The sequence below is a fragment of the Globicephala melas genome, chromosome 19 (assembly GCF_963455315.2).
Source record: "Globicephala melas chromosome 19, mGloMel1.2, whole genome shotgun sequence".
NCBI classification, from domain to species: domain Eukaryota; kingdom Metazoa; phylum Chordata; class Mammalia; order Artiodactyla; family Delphinidae; genus Globicephala; species Globicephala melas.
Window position 1 is genome coordinate 45146589 of NC_083332.1, and position 19960 is coordinate 45166548.

General features: G+C 41.6%; 1 protein-coding gene across 1 annotated transcript in view; it reads left to right on the forward strand.

Annotated features, from left to right (window-relative positions):
• Positions 1–19960, forward strand: part of TANGO6 (transport and golgi organization 6 homolog) — a 177469-nt gene that overhangs the window by 137046 nt on the left and 20463 nt on the right. Inside the window, exon 17 of the mRNA XM_030863529.3 lies at positions 8832–8945. Within this exon, the coding sequence (XP_030719389.1) occupies positions 8832–8945 (114 nt within the window). The remainder of the gene's footprint in view (positions 1–8831; positions 8946–19960) is intronic.

Below are 19960 nucleotides of genomic sequence, written 5' to 3' on the forward strand. Positions count from 1 at the left end.
GCCCTTGTGTTTACTTAGTCATCAATATATGAACATATGTCTCAAGTACATACTATGTACTAGACACTCTGCTATTTAAAGATGATGATGGGCAAAAGAAGACTAGTTAATATGTTGCCAGGTGTCTTTTTACTCAGTGGGCTTCACCATCTTAAATCTTTAAGGAAGAAGATGGCTTATAAATTATAAATACATAAATAAAATACAGTTTATATTACCTTATTATTTATGAGAGACTAGATTTTTCATTTAAGCACATAAGTTTACAAGATCAAATACTTAGTAACTTTGTAATACTGGCTTCTTTCACATTATTCAGTATCCTAGGGCTGACCATGTTGAACATCAAATCTTAAGAAGTATCTACTGAGAAGGAATTTTCTTCAGTGTTTGGTGATTGTGTCTTATCATCAAGCAGAGAAACATGCTCATGGATGTATACATATGCTTGAATTTATGGTATTTCCTGACTCCTGAGCTTTATATGCTTAGTTTAATTGATTATAAAGGCTACTTATCGTTAAATTTCAACTTAGGACTTTTAGGAAAGTTATACATAGTTGTTTCCTCTTTTTTTAAAAAAAAAAAATTATTTATTTATTTATTTTTGTCTGTGTTGGGTCTTCGTTGCTGCGTGCAGGCTTTCTCTAGTTGTGGCCGGCGGGGGCTACTCTTCGTTGCAGTGCGCGGGCTTCTCACTGTGGTGGCTTCTCTTGTTGTGGAGCATGGGCTCTAGGTGCGTGGGCTTCAGTAGTTGTGACTTGTGGGCTCTGGAGCACAGGCTTAGTAATCATGGCACTCGAGCTTAGTTGCTCCGCGGCATGTGGGATCTTCCTGGACCAGGGCTCAAACCCGTGTCCCCTGCACTGGCAGGCGGATTCTTAACTACTGTGCCACGAGGGAAGTCCTCCTCTCCTTTAACTCTAACTCGAGGGACACAGCCCTATGCCCAACTTTCTGTATCTGTTTTTAATAACTTAGAAACAATGATTACTACCAACTTAAAACCTTTTAGTGCTCTAATATACATGAACCATTGGGCGCCTGATTTTTATTTGTTTTGGATGGCACTTTGCAAATCTCTTATTCTTTAGTGTATTAACTTGTAACACTTAAGGACTTTGCAGGTCTATTTGGTTATAGCAGCTAAAGATTTCAGTCTGTTATAAATAATCTGGGTCAAATTTTGAAATGGTTCCCACGTTTGTTTTCCTCTGTTTATTTGATCTGTTCACATGACTCAACCCAAAGTGAACCATAAGCCATGAACTGAAACAAGCTCGTGGACCATGATCTGAACCAAACCCAAATATTATTATTCTTAATAACAGAGATAGAATTCACATACTATACAATTCACCCACTTAAAGGGTATAATTCAGTGGTTTTTAGTGTACTCACAAAGTTGAGTAAGCATCCCCCAGTTTTTTTAAACATGGCCATGAGCTGAATAAAAATTTCCCCCAGATCTCCAAGTGAGTCAGCTCAGATTTGACAGTATCCCATACATTTTCTAAAGCCAATGAACTCAAACTGTGCCTGACATCATGATCTTCTCTGAACCCAAAAACTGAGACCGTATTTCTGTTTGAGTTCCTAGGTCTTCTTTCCTTTCTGTCTCTTAAGGAGACTGTTGCATGCTGGTGGCATATGATTTCCTGTTGAAAGTGTTGGGAAAATTTCTTGGTTTGGTTAATTAGAAAGATTGAGCTAAAGCAGGTTTTGTAACATTTAAGAAGTATCATCTTTCTGGAGACCACCCGACCTATTGAAAGAGAACCAAATTTCCAAGCATACTTGGGGATGGGAATAAATGAGGCCCTGTCCCACCACCCACTTACCTGTGTTCACTTGGTCAGATGACCTAGACTCTGGGCTTGGTTTCCTGACCTAGAAAATGGGATTAAAATATCTATAATGCAGGATTGTTACAAGGATGTAGGGATAATGTATATGAGTAATACAGTGATTTATTCAGCAATTGTTACTGAGAGCCTACTACATGCCAAGCAGCATTCTGGACACCTACAACATATCATTCTTCAAAATGGACAGTGATTCCCATCGGCATGGAGCTTACGTTCTAGGGAGAGGAGACAGACAGTAAATGATATACATATTAAAATATATAGTATGGTAGACAATGATAAGTTCTGTGGAAAATAAGAAAAAGTAGAGCAAGTAAGGGTGACCAGGATTATAGCATTAGGTGGAGGGGAGGTTGCAGTCTAAATGGGGTAGTCAAGGTAAGCCCCATTGAGAAGGTGATTTTTGAGTGAAGAAATTTCACTTTTCTGTATTAAGATTTTTCTTTAAGGAGCATTTTGGTCATTTGAAGGGAGCTGACAATGACAGTGATGAGGATGGACAGCAAGGAGATGAGAACAGAGGTAACCAGTGTCCTTCAAATGTCCTCAGTTGTACATTTACCAAACACCTGCAGTGTTCCAGGCCCCTTTGTTACAGGCCAGGAATACAAAACCCAAAAGATACTACCTTGTCTTCTGGGCATGGGCAACCTGTGGAAGATACAAACAGCAATGATTACAGTTACAGTCCAGTTAATTGTGCTAGGTGCTATGGGAGCACATTTTAGGAGCCCCTCAGTCAGGTTTGGGTGTTATCAAAGACGTGCTGGAGGAAGAGACTCTTAGAGCTGAATCTGGAGAACAGGTAGAAATTAGGTAGCCCAAAAAAGCAGAGGCGAGCATTTCAGCAGAGGGAGCAGCTTGTGCAAAGGCACTGTGGTGTGGGACAGCCTGACATGTTTGAAGAACTATAGGAAGATCCAAAAGGTTAGAGTGAAGGGGTGGGACGAGCAGTTAGCTGGTAGCAGGTCTGAAACAAGAGACCAGGCAGAGGCTACATGATGAAGGGCCTTGTTAGCTTTACAACCTTCTGGCTCACAGCGAGAATTGAGCATTGCTTATTAAGCCCTCAGAAATGAAGTATGAATAGGTAGTAGACTGTTTGCTTACCATGGGTGCTAACACAAAGAGAGAATCCTTCCTTTTGTTTCAACCTTAGAATTGAATGTGAGGAGCTGCTGCCCTGGGGGCACCTGTCAGGCAAACCCCTTGTCCAGTGACCCTGCCCCACTTCTAGAGACCTGGACACTGTAACATCAATCCCAGGAGTGTTTATTATCATTAATAATTGTGAGCACAACAAGGACAGAACCAGTCTTTATTTACCTTTGTATACCGCCTAGCGCCAAACACAGCATTTGGCATATAGTAGGTACTCAGTAAGTGTTTACTGATTAATATTGAAGGAAGAGGAAGATAAGGCTTACTTGGGAAGACAAGTTCCTACATGTTTTAAAAATAGTAATTGGGACTTCCCTAGCGGTCCACTCTGCGCTTCCACTGCAGGGGGCATGGGTTCGATCCCTAGTCAGGGAACTAAGATCCTGCATGCTGCGTGATGCGGCCAAAAAAAAATAGTAACCATAGCAAGCACTTAACACTCTTCTTAGTGCCTTATGTAAGTCAGCTGATCCAATCCTCAAAGAGGAAACTGAGGCACAGAGAAATTAAATCAGTTGCCAAGTTCATGATGATTGGAAGTGGCAAAGTTGGGATTTGAATGCAAGCAGTTGGTTCCTGTATCTGTGCTCTTAACCACTCCTCTATATTGTCTCTCAATAAATGTTTCAATTCATTTATAAGATTACTTTTGTGCCCTTGAAAAAGGAGGGAGTTGCCATGTAAGAAAAGCTACTGACAGGAAGGGTCATGTAGCTCTGTTTTAATAGCACTTGCTTTTGGCAGTGAAACTTCAGAAGACAATATATTCCCACTGATTTCAAAAACCAGGTGTTTCCATCCCACATAATTTCTGTCTCTTCTTTTTAGATGTTCCTTTTTATGTAGCATCCAACACTTGCCATGTCATCAGTGCCATCCAGCTGCCTTGGGTGGACTGCAAGTTTGAACATGATTGGACACCTGACAGTCTTAGTATTTCAGCCATTGAGTCCTCCTGTAGTCAGACCACTCTTGTCCATTCTCATTGAAAAAGTGGGAGATTTGGCCTGGCATTTAAGTAATGCTTCACTCATTTGTTTTTCATTTGACAAATACTTACTGAGCACTTACTCTGTGCCAGTTATGAGACTACAGCCAAGCCTTATGCTAGGTGAGGGGGATCCAGCTCTGAACACAGTGAAGTTCCTGTCCTTGTGGAGCTGACATGCTAGAGAGGAGAGTTAGGTAACAAACAAGCAAGTGTGTAAACAAATATATACTGTGCCAGATGGAGTAAGTGCGAAGGAGATGAATCTAGTAAGGCAAGGGACATGGAGGGAGTTTGCTGTTGTATGTGAACTTGGATGGACAGGAGAAGCTTCACTGATCAGTGACTTAAGCAGAGCCATGCAGGGAGCAGGAGCTGACCCAGGCAGGTACATGGGGAGAGAGCATTCTGGGCTTCGGCTTTTCCTGGGAGTGAGATGGGAAGCCAAAGCAGAGGAATGAAATGCTCTAACTTATTTTGAAAGATCATTGTGTCTTCTACGACAGTTCTTTCAGTGTCTCATGAAAACTCTTGAAGTTTCTTGTAGTCTCAGAAATGCTTGGCCCCAGTGTGTACTGGTGGAGAAGGAGCCTTAACTCTGGGGAAACTTGTCTTTGGCTGCAAACTGAAGGAATTCTTCTTCGTGTGTCATGTGCCAGGTATGTTAGAGGACACAGACAAAGGACCCAATCTCTTCCCCCAAGGAAATCTCAGTAGAGTGTGAAACACAGAGGGATAAATAAACAGTGGACTAGAGTGATCTCCTAGGACAAGCCCAAGGTGCTGAGGGAACACGGAGCTGGAACCCTCAGGTAAACTGTCAGGGTTTACCTGACAGCAAGAAAGTCACATTGATCAAGTGTTAGCCAGGCAGAGAAAGAGGGGAAGTGTAACTTTTTTGATGTAAAATTGAACAAACCAACCACCATAGGCTCTTCTGATGTGATCTGATCTGGGAGTCATACCTGTGGTTCTTGGGCATCTGAAGAAAGCTGTCCTCCCTGTTGCGTGGTCCAGACTTGGGCCCTGTCTGTTGCGTGACAGTGCTTGCTGGTAGGGAAGGAACGTAAGGGATAGGACCAACCCTTCCACAGTCTCTGTACTGGGAATTCAGGTTTTTCCTCTCTGTTGATGTCAAGATTTAATCTGTTTGGAGAGCATTATTATTGCTCTCCGATTTTTCCTTGTTCTTGTCAAGAACTGTATTGCTTAAAACCAAATCTTGATAGGCTCTTTCATCTTTATCATTCTCCATGAAAAGTAAATATGATTTAAGGGAACCACAGCGAGAGGCCCATCCCCGGTACAGCAAATAAGGTACGCCCCAGCTGAAAAGTGCAGGAGCAAGCCACTTGTAAGGTAGTGCCCAGAATTCCACGAACCCAAGCTTTGGGGTCTGATGCAAAGCTATCACCTCTGATCCACTAAATGATCTGAATTGATTACCAGATTTGCCACAATCAGCGCGGTTTCCTAAGTGACAGCTCATGCACTGAGATGAGGGCTCGGGTAGATGTCCTGGGAAACCTCAAGGAAGCAACGGAGCCACCACGGTTCTGTTCCACGTCAGGTTTTTTTTTTAAGTCTTTATAGAATTTGTTACAATATTGCTTCATTTTATGTTTTGGTTTTTTGGCCCTGAGGCATGTGGGATCCTAGCTCCCAGACCAGGGATCGAACCTGCACCCCCTGCATTGGAAGGCAAAGTCCTAACCACTAGACCACCAGGGAAGTCCCCCATGTCAGGTAAAGCAAAGCATGCGGGAATTAGAGGCCACCCTGCCTTTGCTGGTAAAGTTTTTCTTAGTTTACAAAATAGAAGGACAGATGGTCTAGTTTCGAACAAGTTAGCAGACTGAATTTTAGCAGGAGATTTTAGGGAAAGGGATGAAGGTGCAGCTGGAAAGTTGAAATCATGCTTTCTTGATACCTCAATTCTGCTACCTCTCTTCTGGAATTTTCCAAAGTTGGTTTTTGGTACTCTTGCCATCTGTTTTATCTTTATTTATATTTCTGATTATGCTTCGTGTGTGCCAGCTGTTCGGGGAGTGATGTTTTCTGTATTTCTGTTGGCCCCTATCAAGTGTGAAATTGCTTAAACTGACCTTTAGCGTTTCCAAAGCAGTCGTCATTTTTGTCTCTGCATGGCTTTCAAAAATGGATATGATTTACATAATTTAGCCAATTAAAAAAAAATCCTTCCATAGTTTGGTTTACTAGAATAGGTACATTGACCCTAACATGAAGATCCCATGGAATGGGTTTCTGCCCTTTAGGAAGACTTCCAATTCATACATTAGTAAAGACCTTACATCATCTATCTGTCTGCCAAAGCTTTTAGGCGGGGGTGGAAGGCAGTGTTGAGTATGTCCTTGGGGTTGGAGGTGAGAGAGACTGGCCATGGGGGCGACTTGTTCAGACTGGACAGATGGAAGAGAGTGGCCATGCGACCTCCCCGCTTCTGGTGTTTGATGAGGAGGCTACCCCACTGGCTTGTAGAAGAGCAACGTTACAAGTTGGTTGCGGGAGCTTGACATGAACAGAGGCTGTTCTTATCTTTCAATGATATCTGCAAGACCATATTAAAATTCTGATGCTTTAAAAACATTTTGCACAACCGAACATTGTTCCTTTCATGGGATTTGGTCCTGTGACAGAGGTGTTGAGGAAGGTCCAAGAACTCTTCTGTTCACAGGCTTCTTCCTGATTGTCCTGGATGGCTGATTGCAGGTGGACTTGGTACAATCTGGTGCATAAATCACTAAGAGCAGGAGGCCATTCCGGCTGATCTCAGTAGGGCTTGTAACAGCCAGCTCCTCCCGGTCATACCTGCAGGGCGGCACTGGCATGCAGGGACTGGCCTTGCAGGGGAAGCCCTTTTCCAGCCAGGGTGCTTCTCCCCCTCCTGATTGTGGAATAAATGCCCGACAGTCAGAGCTGGTGCTACACTGAGCCCTGAGGCAGAGGCATGGCCCACCAGCATAGTGAGGCAGAACAGAGGTGGCAAAGCTGGACACCGGTGGGATTCCAGGCTCGGAGGCTTTTGCCCACCAAATGTGGAAACACGGGCCCAAAACTAAACCTAGAGGGAAGCAGGAAAAAGGCTTGGGGGAGTCTGAGCATTACATGGCCCTGGGCTGGCTTTCATACTTTAGTTATCAGACTGAATAAGCTAATCTTTTATGTGTCAGGAAGGACTCAACCTAGCTCTAACTTGTTTCTCTGATTTCAGCTCTTACCTCTTAAATACTAAGCCTGCAAGTGGAGGTACCTATTATATTGTTGCCTGTTTGGAGGTCACCCAAGGGACTCCTCCTAGGACTGAATTGCTTCTACTGTTAATGCTAGAGGCATGGAAGCCACTGATGACCTCGAGTCAGGGTTCCAGGGTCAAAAGCAGAAGCAGCTTGCTGGATCTTATTGAAAAACATCCCCCAAAGAGTTGAGCTTTTCTGGGATTTCCCTTCACTTGTAAGCGTCAAGTTTGCCTAATAGATGTACAACTTGATTAAATGCCAGTGCATCACAGATGCAATTATATTTAAGAACAAGCTACTTCTTCTAATCCCTTTGCCATCACTGATTAATTAGACACTTTGAACTATGCCCAACTGTTTGAAAGCTGTGAAAAATACAACCTGCATAGTTAAAATTTCTGCACAAGCCTATTTCCTCATTTGTGCCTGGATTCTTTTTTTAAACCTTTTAAAAAACCATTCTTTAAACATAATATGTATTTATACATGTTCCCAAGCACACAATCTGGCTATTTTCTTATCATGGTTAGAAAGCCTTCCACAGTTGGCCAAGATATACACTCACACAGTAAATCACATAACAAAGTATGTGAGAGACCAACTGAAATTTAGACTTACCTTCAGATTTTTTCTGTCATTGGTCACACTTTCAAAATTTTTGTTTTTACCTTTTCATTCTTGCACAAATACCTCAGAAAGGTTTGTTGCTGTTTGTTGTTTTCTAATGTTATCTCTTTATAGAGGTTTTAGAATATTTTTGTGTCTACCCAGAGCAGGGTGGGGGCAGGATGGCTGGTACAGGATATAGAAATTTTCTCATTTTATGACATATAATTATCAGCTATATATCTGCCAGTAAACATTACCATGTTTTGCAAGTAATTTGTAAGTCCTTTCTGTTATAGAGCTGTCTTCCAAAGTAAATGAGCACTGAAAGAACCATTCCACAAATGAAGAATCCCAGGCAGGGAGTCTCAGCAATTGGCCCCTGGTAACTCACGTGGCTGTACACTAGAATTGTAGTGTACCAGGACGTCTGCACACGCTAGAAGAAGATCAGTTTGAATATTTATGTATTTCTCTATCCCTGGGCTGAAACTTTCATCAGTTGGCACGTTGATACTCATGCCAGACCTTGAACTCTGAAGCCTACTTAGCTAAATCTCCATGGTCCTCCGTCCCTAGAAGCCACTGTGTTTCAGACCATTTTTTCTTCCTTCAATTTGATGTCCCCAGAGTGGGGCAAGTAACAGTTCTTCCCACTTTTGAGGAAATATTCACCTTTGACCATACCTTTATTATATACCTGTATTCCTTCCCACTCCCTAGTCTCCCTCCTGAATTCCAAACCAGATTTTGCCCCTTTCCAGAAAAGCCAGACTAAATCAAGATCTCTACCACTATATCTCTCCCTCTTCATGGAGAATGAGGAAGCAACCCACCACTCTAAGCCAGATTGTTTGTGATGAATGTGTAGAATATGGAACACAGTTGAAAGGTTTTAGGTAATTGTGCAATCCTGATTTTTATTCACTTCTTTTTCCCTTACCCTCCTAGGTAACAACTTGTCTGATTGCTGTGGCTAAAACAGACCATGAAGTTCAGGTGCGCAGAGCTGCTGTCCATGTGATTGTGCTGCTGCTTCGGGGACTCAGCCAGAAAGCTACTGAGGTAAGTCAGTCTCTTACCATTTGCAAATTCCCTACCTGTTTGTTCTTTATCTGTTCATCAGTCTTCCTTTCACCAGGGGAGGCCTTGAACCTTTTTCCTGGATGAATTCATACAGATGAATCAGTCAGCAGGGATTGTATTGTTTGCAGGCAGATTGTATTGTTTGCATCTTCAATGAGTCTCTTTTTCCTCTGTATCATATTAGGCAGACTGCGCACTAACCACTGCAGAAAAACCAGGGCACAAGTTTACAGGTTGAGATTCTGGGTCCCAGCATTCTCCTCAGAGGGACAGGTTCCAGGGTGAGCTAGCTGGACTGTACCAAGCCTGCCTCTATAGCCTGAACTTGAGTGATTTGTCTTCCTGACTCATTTCATTGTTCATACAGAATCACTAAAGGGCCTCATTTCAAATGTTTCCTTTCTAGCTGTGAGTTCAATCCATGAGATTTTAGTTTTTGCATAAATTAAACTTTTATTCCTCCTCCAAGTGGGTTTGGCTGGATTTCTCCCCAGTGTGTGGATAGTCCAGGAAGAAGGTTTATATATCCATATGTATGCTGAGAATGAGTGACCTCTAAATTAATTTTCTTCTTGATTTTAATGGAAATTCATTCCCAGTTGACTTTATAAAGAGAGTTTGCATTAATAATTCACTTCCTGGCATCCACAATGCTCGTCTGTGGCTGGCACATCAGTATTTAACTAAGTGTCATTGAAGCCATTAGAAAAGTGTTTTGTCAGACACATGGCTTTGTTCATGCTAGAATTTTGCCATATCAAGTTCCTGACACCATTTTTGTACAAGCGTTATCCCCTAGTAATTATCTAGGACCTTGATAGGAGTGGGGGACATAGAGATCATAACTTGATATCTCAGGTACTTGTTTTAGGGTACACACTGCTCTTGTTGAGAATCTGCTGTACAAAATGGAATTAAGAAAGAGTCAGTGTTTTTTACCCACTGTCAAGATCTACACAACTCTTGACAAATATACCATTGTTATATAAGTTGTTAACAATAGGGGAAACTGGGTGAGGAGTACACAGGAATTCTCTATTGTCTTCGCAACTTTTCTGTAAATCTAAAATTATTTCAAAATTTATTTTAAAATTTGAGTTACAACACTCTTAAAATAAATCTTAGAAACTCTGTAAGTGTACACACCCTTACTCAGTAAGAGTGTGTGTGCGTGTATCTGTGTGTCCGTAGCAGAGCAAACTGTCTGGTTAGTAAAGTGAGAGGAGAAATAGAAGAAACTCTATCCAGGTTTCTCACATCAGTGTGTAGCCAATGAAAGCAACACTGCTTGTCTCACCAGTACTAAAATAATTTGAGGCCATGGAAGATTTTTGCCACTTTGAAAAAGCCATGTGAATGAAAAACCTCTGTTCTCCAAACCACCTCTAGTCTGCACTCACTGGAATTTATAAATCGTGCTTACTCAGTGAATAAAGAAAAGGAAACGGGATGGGATGAGGGTATGATTCCTCTTCCTGCCGCATCCTTGAGACCAGGTGTGTTAAATCTTGTAATCGTAGGTGTGATTATAATTGGGGCACTTTAATGAGAAGCAGAGATAACCACAAAGCTTTCAATCTAAGATTTTCTTTACTGTTCTCTTTTGCCCCCAGGAACAGCTGAAATGAAAATGCCACCTTGTTGTTGAAGTTTCGTTTTGTTTTTTTCCTTCTAATCACTATCTCTCAAGCTGTGGAGTGCCAAAAGATAATCCTAGGTTTCAGTGAATTCTCTGTTGCTCGTAGATGTGCCAACCAAGAAACTGTGGTTCTGGCAGCTTGAAAAGAAAGCAGAGAGCCCAGTAAGAGGTAGAGGTCCAGAAAATCAGGAGATAGATTGGGATCAGAGAGGGGAAGACATTACCACCCCCAACTGATGAGGTAGCTTTCACCTCTTTCCCATTTGCAGATAGCCAGAATATCCACATTGGAGGGAAATACAGCATTCACTTTCTTATTGAAACACTAATTTTCTCTGCTTAGCCTTGTTTTGGCCTTATGATCGTATCTGTTTATTCACTGATTCCCAAGTATAGCCTGAAGCCAGAAGGGAACCCCCTTTAAGCTCACTCTACCTTACCTTTGCTGAAAATTGAATTTATGAGGAACACCCAGGAGAAGGAGGTATGTTTAGACCTGTCTGTACCTTCTGTTGGCCTCAGAGTTAAGAACAGCCCTCCTCATCGTGGAGGAGATGAGCTGGGCGGCAGCATGAGAAAATTGTGCCTAACTATCCAGCTTTTCCCAAGTTAAGTCTTTGCAAGGTGACTTGTTTATTCTAAGAATTGTAAATGTTTAGAACATCCATATTCCTAAATTCATTCCAAAGACAATAATGAATAACTGGGACAGTAATGACTGAGCAACAGCCTACCAGACTGGCCCTCGTTCAGATAACAACTATGAACTCTGGACATAATATAGTAAGTAGTTAGCCGAGGACACTAAAGAGTGGTCAGAAGCAGGCAGATTCTCATGGAGTGTCCATGTTTAGAGGAGAGGTGCTGTATAGAGTAAGTTCCCATTTTCTTGGCTTTCAGCCTAGGGGCAGGTTATGTCTAGGGAGGTGTGCAGTGCATTAGGGGTACTGGTGGAGAAATCACAGTCTTTTGGGGCTGGGGAACCAGAAGACTGAATCTGGGGGAACCACAGCTACAGGAGAGAAAGGGGGGATCCTGGAAGGGAAAGATCCAGAGAGAGGATTCCTAAATTCTGTGTGCCCACATCTCTGGCTGACCCGTAAACCAAGCAAGATAATTACCTGATTTTTAAAGAAAAAAAAATGCACTAATTGGAGAACAGGGTCCAGTCTCCATAACATAACATTCATAATGTCCAGGATACAACCCAAAATACTCAATATATAAAACACGAGGAAAATGGAACATATTCCCAGTAGAAAAGAAAATTAACTGAGACCAGCCCCAAGATAATCCTGATGTTAGAATTATCAGGCAAGGAATTTAATGCAGCTACTGTAATTATCCTCAAGGAAGTAACAGAAAAATATGCCTGCAGTTAAATAAAAGATAGGAAATCTCAGCAAAGAAATAGAAACAATTTTTTTTTTAAAGCCATATTGGGGCTTCCCTGGTGGCGCAGTAGTTGAGAGTCCGCCTGCTGATGCAGGGGACACGGGTTCGTGCCCTGGTCTGGGAGGATCCCACATGCTGCAGAGCGGCTGGGCCCGTGAGCCATGGCCGCTGGGCCTGCACGTCCGGAGCCTGTGCTCCGCAGCGGGAGAGGTCCATGTACCGCAAAAAAAAAAAAAAAAGCCATATTGAAGTTCTAGAACTAAAACTATAATATCTGAGATTTTTAAAAAAATAATTTAATGGAATTAAAAGCAGAATGGAGATGACCAAGGAAAGAATAAGTGAATTTGCAGGTAGAGCAATAGAAATTATCCAGTGTAGAGAACAGAAAGAAAAGAAAAATATATTTTAAAAATTTTACTGAAGTATAGTTGATTCATAATGTTAATTTCTTCTGTACAGCAAAGTGACTCCGTTTTTTTAAAAAATATATATGTATATATATACATACGTGTGTGTGTGTGTGTGTGTGTATTCTTTTCCATTACGGTTTATCACAGAATGTTGAATATAGTTCCCTGTGCTATACAGTATGATCCTATTTTTTGTCCATCCTATATATAATGGTTTGCCTCTGTGAATCCCAGACTCCCATTCCTTCCCTCCCCTACCCCACCTCCCTGTTGGCAACCACAAGTCTATCCTCTGTATCTGTGGGTCTGTTTTTGTTTGGTAGATATGTTGATTTGTATCACATTTTAGATTCCACATAGAATTGCTATCATATGGTATTTGCCTTTCTCTTTCTGTCTTTACTTCACTTAGTATGATAATCCATCCATGTTGCTGCAAATGGAATTATTTCATTCTTTTTGATGGCAGAGTAATATTCCAGTGTATATATACCCCATATCTTCTTTATCCATTCATCTGTTGATGGACATTTAGGTTGTTGCCATATCTTGGTTATTGTAGATAGTGCTGCTATGAACATAGGGGTGCATGTATCTTTTTGAATTATAGTTTTGTCTGGATATATGCCTAGGAGTGGGATTGCTGAATCATATGGCAACTCTATTTTTAGTTTTTGGAGGAACCTCCATACTGGTTTTCCATAGTGGCTGCACCAATTTACATTCCCACCAACAGTGTAAGAGGGTTCTCTTTTCTCCACACTCTCTCCGGCATGTGTTATTTGTAGGCTTTTTAATGATGGCCATTCTGACTGGTGTGAGGTGGTACCTCACTGTAGTTTTGATTTTCAAGAAAAAGATTTTTTTTTTTTTTTTTTTTTTTTTTGCGGTACGCGGGCCTCTCACTGTTGTGGCCTCTCCTGTTGCGGAGCACAGGCTCCGCGGCCACGGCTCACCGGCCCAGCCGCTCCGCGGCATGTGGGATCTTCCCGGACCGGGACACGAACCCGTGTCCCCTGCATGGGCAGGTGGACTCTCAACCACTGCGCCACCAGGAAAGCCCAAGAAAAAGATTTTTGAATGAGTGATTTGGTGTGACCAGAGGCTCTCAGAATCCTAACCTGGTATTTCCCTTAGGAGCAGTGGTTCAGTATCCATTAATTCAGTTCACACAACTTTGTAGAACACAACTACCATAAATAATGAGAATCAACTGTATGTACAATGGAAAAAAAATGATTATCTTAAGAATCAGTGATTTGGGGTTGACCATAGTTCTAGATTTATTTAGGTAATTACTACTACAGTCCTCTGCATAGTTTACTGAAAGTTGACTTCTTAGAAGAACTGTGAAATACTGGAGAACTTCACACAAGGTTTTGTAGTGACTAAGTATGGTGACATTTTAATACTGAAACTTTCTCCCTTGCTTTTTTTTTTTTTTTAATTAAAAAAATTTTTTTTTCTTTTGGCTGCGTTGGGTCTTCGTTGCTGCATGCAGGCTTTCTCTAGTTGCTTTGAGTGGGGGCTACTTTTCGTTGCGGTGCGTGGGCTTCTCATTGCTGTGGCCTGTCTTGTTGCAGAGCACTAGCTCTAGGCGCCCGGGCTTCAGTAGTTGTGGCACGTGGGCTCAGTAGTTGTGACTCATAGGCTCTAGAGTGCAGGCTCAGTAGCCGTGGCACACAGGCTTAAGTTGATCTGCGGCATGTGGGATCTTCCCGGACCAGGTCTCGAACCCGTGTCCCCCGCATTGGCAGGCGGATTCCCGACTACTGCGCCACCAGGGAAGTGCCTAATCCCTAATTTTAAATGACAAAAGAATAATCTATTCTCTACTCTATCTAGTGAGAGTTAAATAGTAGGCTTTAGAATTCATTCCTTCAAGATGACAGCCAACCCTAACACCATCTCATATCTTCAAAAATAAGCAAAACCTGGAAGCATCTTCAGGGGGAAGAGTTTGGGATTAATTATTAATTGATGGCTGAATCAGGTTCACAGCCAAATCCAGGCCTCCACCCAGGAATGGTTTTTAATTCCTTCTTTCAAGTCCAATATTGAATTCTGTTGATAGAAGCCTATTCTTAGTAACATTAGGAATAGTGGTTTCACTAACTTTTGTGCAGTTGGAAGTTACTCTCCTACTTCTTTGTGAGAGAGAAAGCAAACTGTGGCTAAAAAGAAAAAAAAAGAAAATAGTTTGTGTATGATGTTATGCTTGTTTAATGACAGCAGTTACACATGGTCCGTACAAAAAGATTAGTGCATGCGTCCTGGGTTTACCTTGTGCTTGTCTGTCCAGACTGAGAACTAGGACCTGAGGGAGGATGTGGCACTTAATCTCTGACACAGCACAAGCAGCAAGTTATAAGTGAAGGGACAGACTGAATGGAAACTTTCCTTCCTTTGGTTTTGTTTTATCCTGAAAGTTATTATTTTTTTCTTCCCCCCTTTTTTTTTTTTTTTTTTTTGGCGGTAGACGGGCCTCTCACCGTCGCGGCCTCGCCCGTTGGGGAGCACAGCCTCCGGACGCGCAAGCCCAGCGGCCATGGCTCACGGGCCCAGCCACTTCGTGGCATGTGGGATCCTCCCGGACCGGGGCACGAACCCATGTCCCCTGCATCGGCAGGCAGACGCCCAACCACTGCGCCACCAGGGAAGCCCCTGAAAGTTATTTTGAGAGCATTTGTTGTGGGGTTTTTGTGTGTGTGTGTGTGCTATGGATATAGTTAAATGAGCCCAGTTTCCTTCCCAGAGCTAGTTCCACAGACACTGCTCCTTTTAACAGATCGAAGGCTCCATGTGAGGAGCAAATGAAAAGAACATTTATATTAAAATGACTGGGATCCAGGTAATAATTACTCCTCTTGTAAACTTTGAAAAAGTGCTTGGGAGAGTCATTTCAGACCGAAATTAAGGAGCATCGCTCCTTCCTGGGAGTATAAGGCTAGGGCCAGTTGACCAGGGCAGCAGTTCTGTTGGTCATCCGCTACTGTCCCAGGCTTGGGTGTTTACACATTGGTAGTATTGATAAATGGCATTTAATGAGAATTTAGCCTTTTTGGATATTGTTTACGATGCCGTAGAGACAGAGGCATAGAGAGATTTTAAAATATAAGTTTATGAATGTTTCTTCCCCTACAGACACTTCCCTCTGACTCACTCTTAGACATTCTCCTTGCTGTTGCTGCATTTCAATCTTAGAAGAAAAAATCCTCTTAGGCCCCCATATCAGTTTCCTAGGGCTGCTGTAACAAAGTACCACAAATCGGGTGCTTAAAACAACAAGTATTTACTTATAGTTCTGGAGGCCAGAAGTCCCAAATCAAGGTGGGCCATGCTCCCTCTGAAGCCTGTAGGGAAATCCTTCCTTGCCTTTCCCCAGCTTCCAGTGGTTTGCTGGCAATCCTTAGTGTTTATTGACTTGCAGCTGTGTTACTCCAATCTCTGCCTTTGTGGTCACATGCATTCTCCCTGTGTGTCTCTGTCATGTAAACATGGCTTTCTTCTTGTAAGGATACCAGTCATATTGGGTTAGGGGCCCACCCTGCTCCAGTATGACCTTATCTTAACTAGTTACATCACAACAACTCTGTTTCCAAATAAGGTAAGGTCACACTCTGAGGTACCGGGGGCTAAGACCTCAACATACATTTTTGGGGGGAGCGGGGGACATGATCCAACCCATAACAGACCCTTAGCATTCCATAGTCCTTTCTGTCTTGTGCTTATGCTTCTCCATCTGTTCATTATTGCTGTATCTTGAGAAGAGCCTGTTCTGAGTGGAGTGTCTCAAATATAAAAGACAACAACGATGATGATTATAGTGGAGGTGTTGTTATTATTATTATCACTCCCACCACCACAACCACTACTACTGTCTGGTCCATAGATTTGGTGGGTTTTTGAATGATTGTTTAAAACCCACCAAAGATAATTTTATATTCAATCTAAATGAATAGGCAATTTCTTTCATGGCTGGAACTTTAGAACCTTACACTTTATCATGCCAGGCCCTCACCATTGGTCATCTCAGATTTTGGAAGGCAGGTTCTGTTACATGGAATCCAGCCTTTCAACTCTGCAAGCATCTCATGATTGCATACGTCACCTTGTTCCTCCTCATGATGGACACCAACTCGACTGGGAAAATGCATAAGAACCTAGAAGCTTTGTAGATATTAAACCAAAAGGACTTACATGTTTGGAATTGATTTGATCTCCAACACTGTTTTCCCCCTTTTTTGCCTACCACTAGGAAACAGTGGATAAGGTACCACAAAATAACAATAGTAATGCTGTCTGTTCTCATAAAACAGGCACTGAGCTATTGAGTTACTGTGTTGTCTCAGTTGATTCTCTCAGGAACTCTGAGGGGTAGGTGTTGTTACCCTCATTTTACCGATGACTAAAGGAAGCCCCTCAGAGGTTAAGCAAACCACTCACGCTCACATGGCTAGTAAGTGGCAGAGATGGTTTAAACCCTGGCTGTGTGTCTCTAAGGCCTGTGCTGTGCTCTAGCTAGCTGTAGTGTTGTGTGCCTTAAACTGCTTATTTTTTTTTAAAGAAAGAGCAGGTAAAGATTATTTTTAAGGCAAAGAATTACACCAGTAATAGGTGAAAATATACAATAAGCAGTCACCGGTTAAATTTCCCATGCTGAGAATGTTTAAAGCGACGTTCTGGTTAATTGAATACAGACTTGTACTGAGTTCCAGTTCCTGTTTAGCCATATACTTTCTCTGTAAATAGCAAGCTCTCGTCACTTCTCTCTGGCCAGGTGTTGCCAAAAAATCGTGATGACTTTCTTTACTTCCTAAGACCCAGTGAGACCAGAAGCACAACTTTTCAAATGTTCATTCTGACACATTAAAAACCAGATGTTTAGTCATTTAATGAATGCTTGCTTTTCTAAGGATCTCTACCATCTCTCAAATACAAGATTTCTATATGGGGTAGCAATTCAGAAGTCATGCCTTTAAACCCCTGAGGTAAAGAGGATTTGCAGCTAGATAACCCTGGAGATTATCAGGGGCATTTTTCAGTAGCGTATTTGTCCCAGGATCCGAGCCAGGATCTGAGAGAGCAGGACTGGAAGGGTGTCAAGAGAGGAGCAGGACTAGGCTGGAGACAGACCCAACCTGAGGGCAGTTGGTGAACAGAAGAGAGGCAAAGCCAGGTCCAGGCACACAAAGACACTTCTGCAAGGCCGCAGCTGCTGACCCAAAGGAGGGTAGAATGAGTGTGCTCTGTTCATCAGTAGCATTATATCCCCTTCTCCCCATCACCTTGTAGTTTTTTCTTACATAATTTCTTAAATTGAGCTATAACTTATATCCTTAAAATTAAAGTCTACAATTCAGGGGCTTTAGTATATTCTTTAAGTCGTGCAAACATCACCACCATCTAATTCCAGAACATTTTCATTACTCCTGAAGAGACGCCCCATACTCATTAGCAGTCACTCCCTCATTACCCCCTCCCTCCAACCCATGGCAACCATTAACCTACTTTCTGTTTATGGATTTGCCTTTTCTAGACATTTCGTGTAAAAGGAATTATACAATATGCCACCTTTTATGTTTGGCTCCTTTCAGTTAGCATAATGTGGTCAAGGTTCATCCATATTGTAGCGTGTATCAGGATTTCATTACTCTTTACGGCTGAATAATATTCCATTGTATGGATCTAGCATATTTGTTTATCCATGCATTCATTGATGGACATTTGGGTTGTTTTCACTTTTTGGCTATTTTAAATAATGTTGCTATGAACATTTGTGTACGAGTTTTTGTGCAACATATGTTTACAGTTTTCTTGGATATATACCTAGGAGTGGAATTGCTGGGTCATATGGTAACTTCATGTTTAGCTTTTTGAGGAACTGCCAGACTGTTTTCTAGCTGCACCATTTTTTATTTCCCCCAGCAATGCATGAGGGTTCCATATGTTCCACATTCTCATTAACACTTGTTATTGTCTATCATTTACTAGATTTATAGCCATCCTAATGGGTATAAAGTGGTGTAGTTTATTTATTTGTTTAAAAAATTTTTTAACATCTTTATTGGAGTATAATTGCTTTACAATGGTGTGTTAGTTTCTGCTTTATAACAAAGTGAATCAGTTATACATATACATATGTTCCCATATCTCTTCCCTCTTGCGTCTCCCTCCCTACCACCCTCCCTATCCCACCCCTCTAGGTGGTCACAAAGCACCGAGCTGATCTCCCTGTGCTATGCGGCTGCTTCCCACTAGCTATGTATTTTTACATTTGGTAGTATATATATGTCCATGCCACTCTCTCACTTTGTCACAGCTTACCCTTCCCCCTCCCCATATCCTCAAGTCCATTCTCTAGTAGGTCTGTGTCTTTATTCCCGTCTTACCCCTAGGTTCTTCATGACCTTTTTTTTTTTTCTCTTAGATTCCATATATATGTGTTAGCATACGGTATTTGTTTTTCTCTTTCTGACTTACTTCACTCTGTATGACAGACTCTAGGTCCATCCACCTCACTACAAATATCTCAGTTTCGTTTCTTTTTATGGCTGAGTAATATTCCATTGTATATATGTGCCACATCTTCTTTATCCATTCATCCGATGATGGACACTTAGGTTACTTCCATGTCCTGGCTATTGTAAATAGAGCTGCAATGAACATTGTGGTACATGACTCTTTTTGAATTATGGTTTTCTCAGGGTATGTGCCCAGTAGTGGGATTGCTGGGTCATATGGTAGTTCTATTTTTAGTTTTTTAAGGAACCTCCATACTTATTTTAAATTTTATTGAAGTATAGTTTGTTAGTTTCTGGTGTACAGCACAGTGATTCAGTTATACATATATATATTCTTTTTCATTATAGGTTATTATAAGATACTGAATATAGTTCCCTGTGCTATAAAGTTATTTATCTTGTTGTTTATCTATTTTATATATATAGTAGTTTGTATCTGCTAATCCCAAACTCCTAATTTATCCCTCCTCCCCTTTGTCCCCTTTGGTAACCATACGTTTGTTTTCTATGCCTGTGAATGTTTCTGTTTTGTAAATAAGTTCACTTGTATCATATTTTAGATTCCACATATAAGTGTTATCATATGATATTTGTCTTTGTCAAATATCACTTAGTATGATAATTGCTAGGTCTATCCATGTTGCTGCAGATGGCGTTATTTCATTCTTTTTTATGGTGTGTAGCCTTCCATTGTATATATGTTACCATATCTTCTTTATCCATTTATCTGTTGATGGACATTTAGATTGCTTCCATGTCTTGGCTATCGTATATGCTACAGTGAAAGTTGGAGTGCATATATCTTTTCAAATTATAGTTTTCTCTGGACATATGCCCAGGATTGGGATTGCTGGATCATATGGCAATTCTATTTTTAGTTTTTTGAGGGACCTCCATACTGTTATCCATAGTTGCTGTACCAACTTACATTCCCACCAACAGTGTAGGAGGGTTCCCTTTTCTCCATACCCTTTCCAGCATTTATTATTTGTGGACTTTTTAATGATGGCCATTATGACTGGT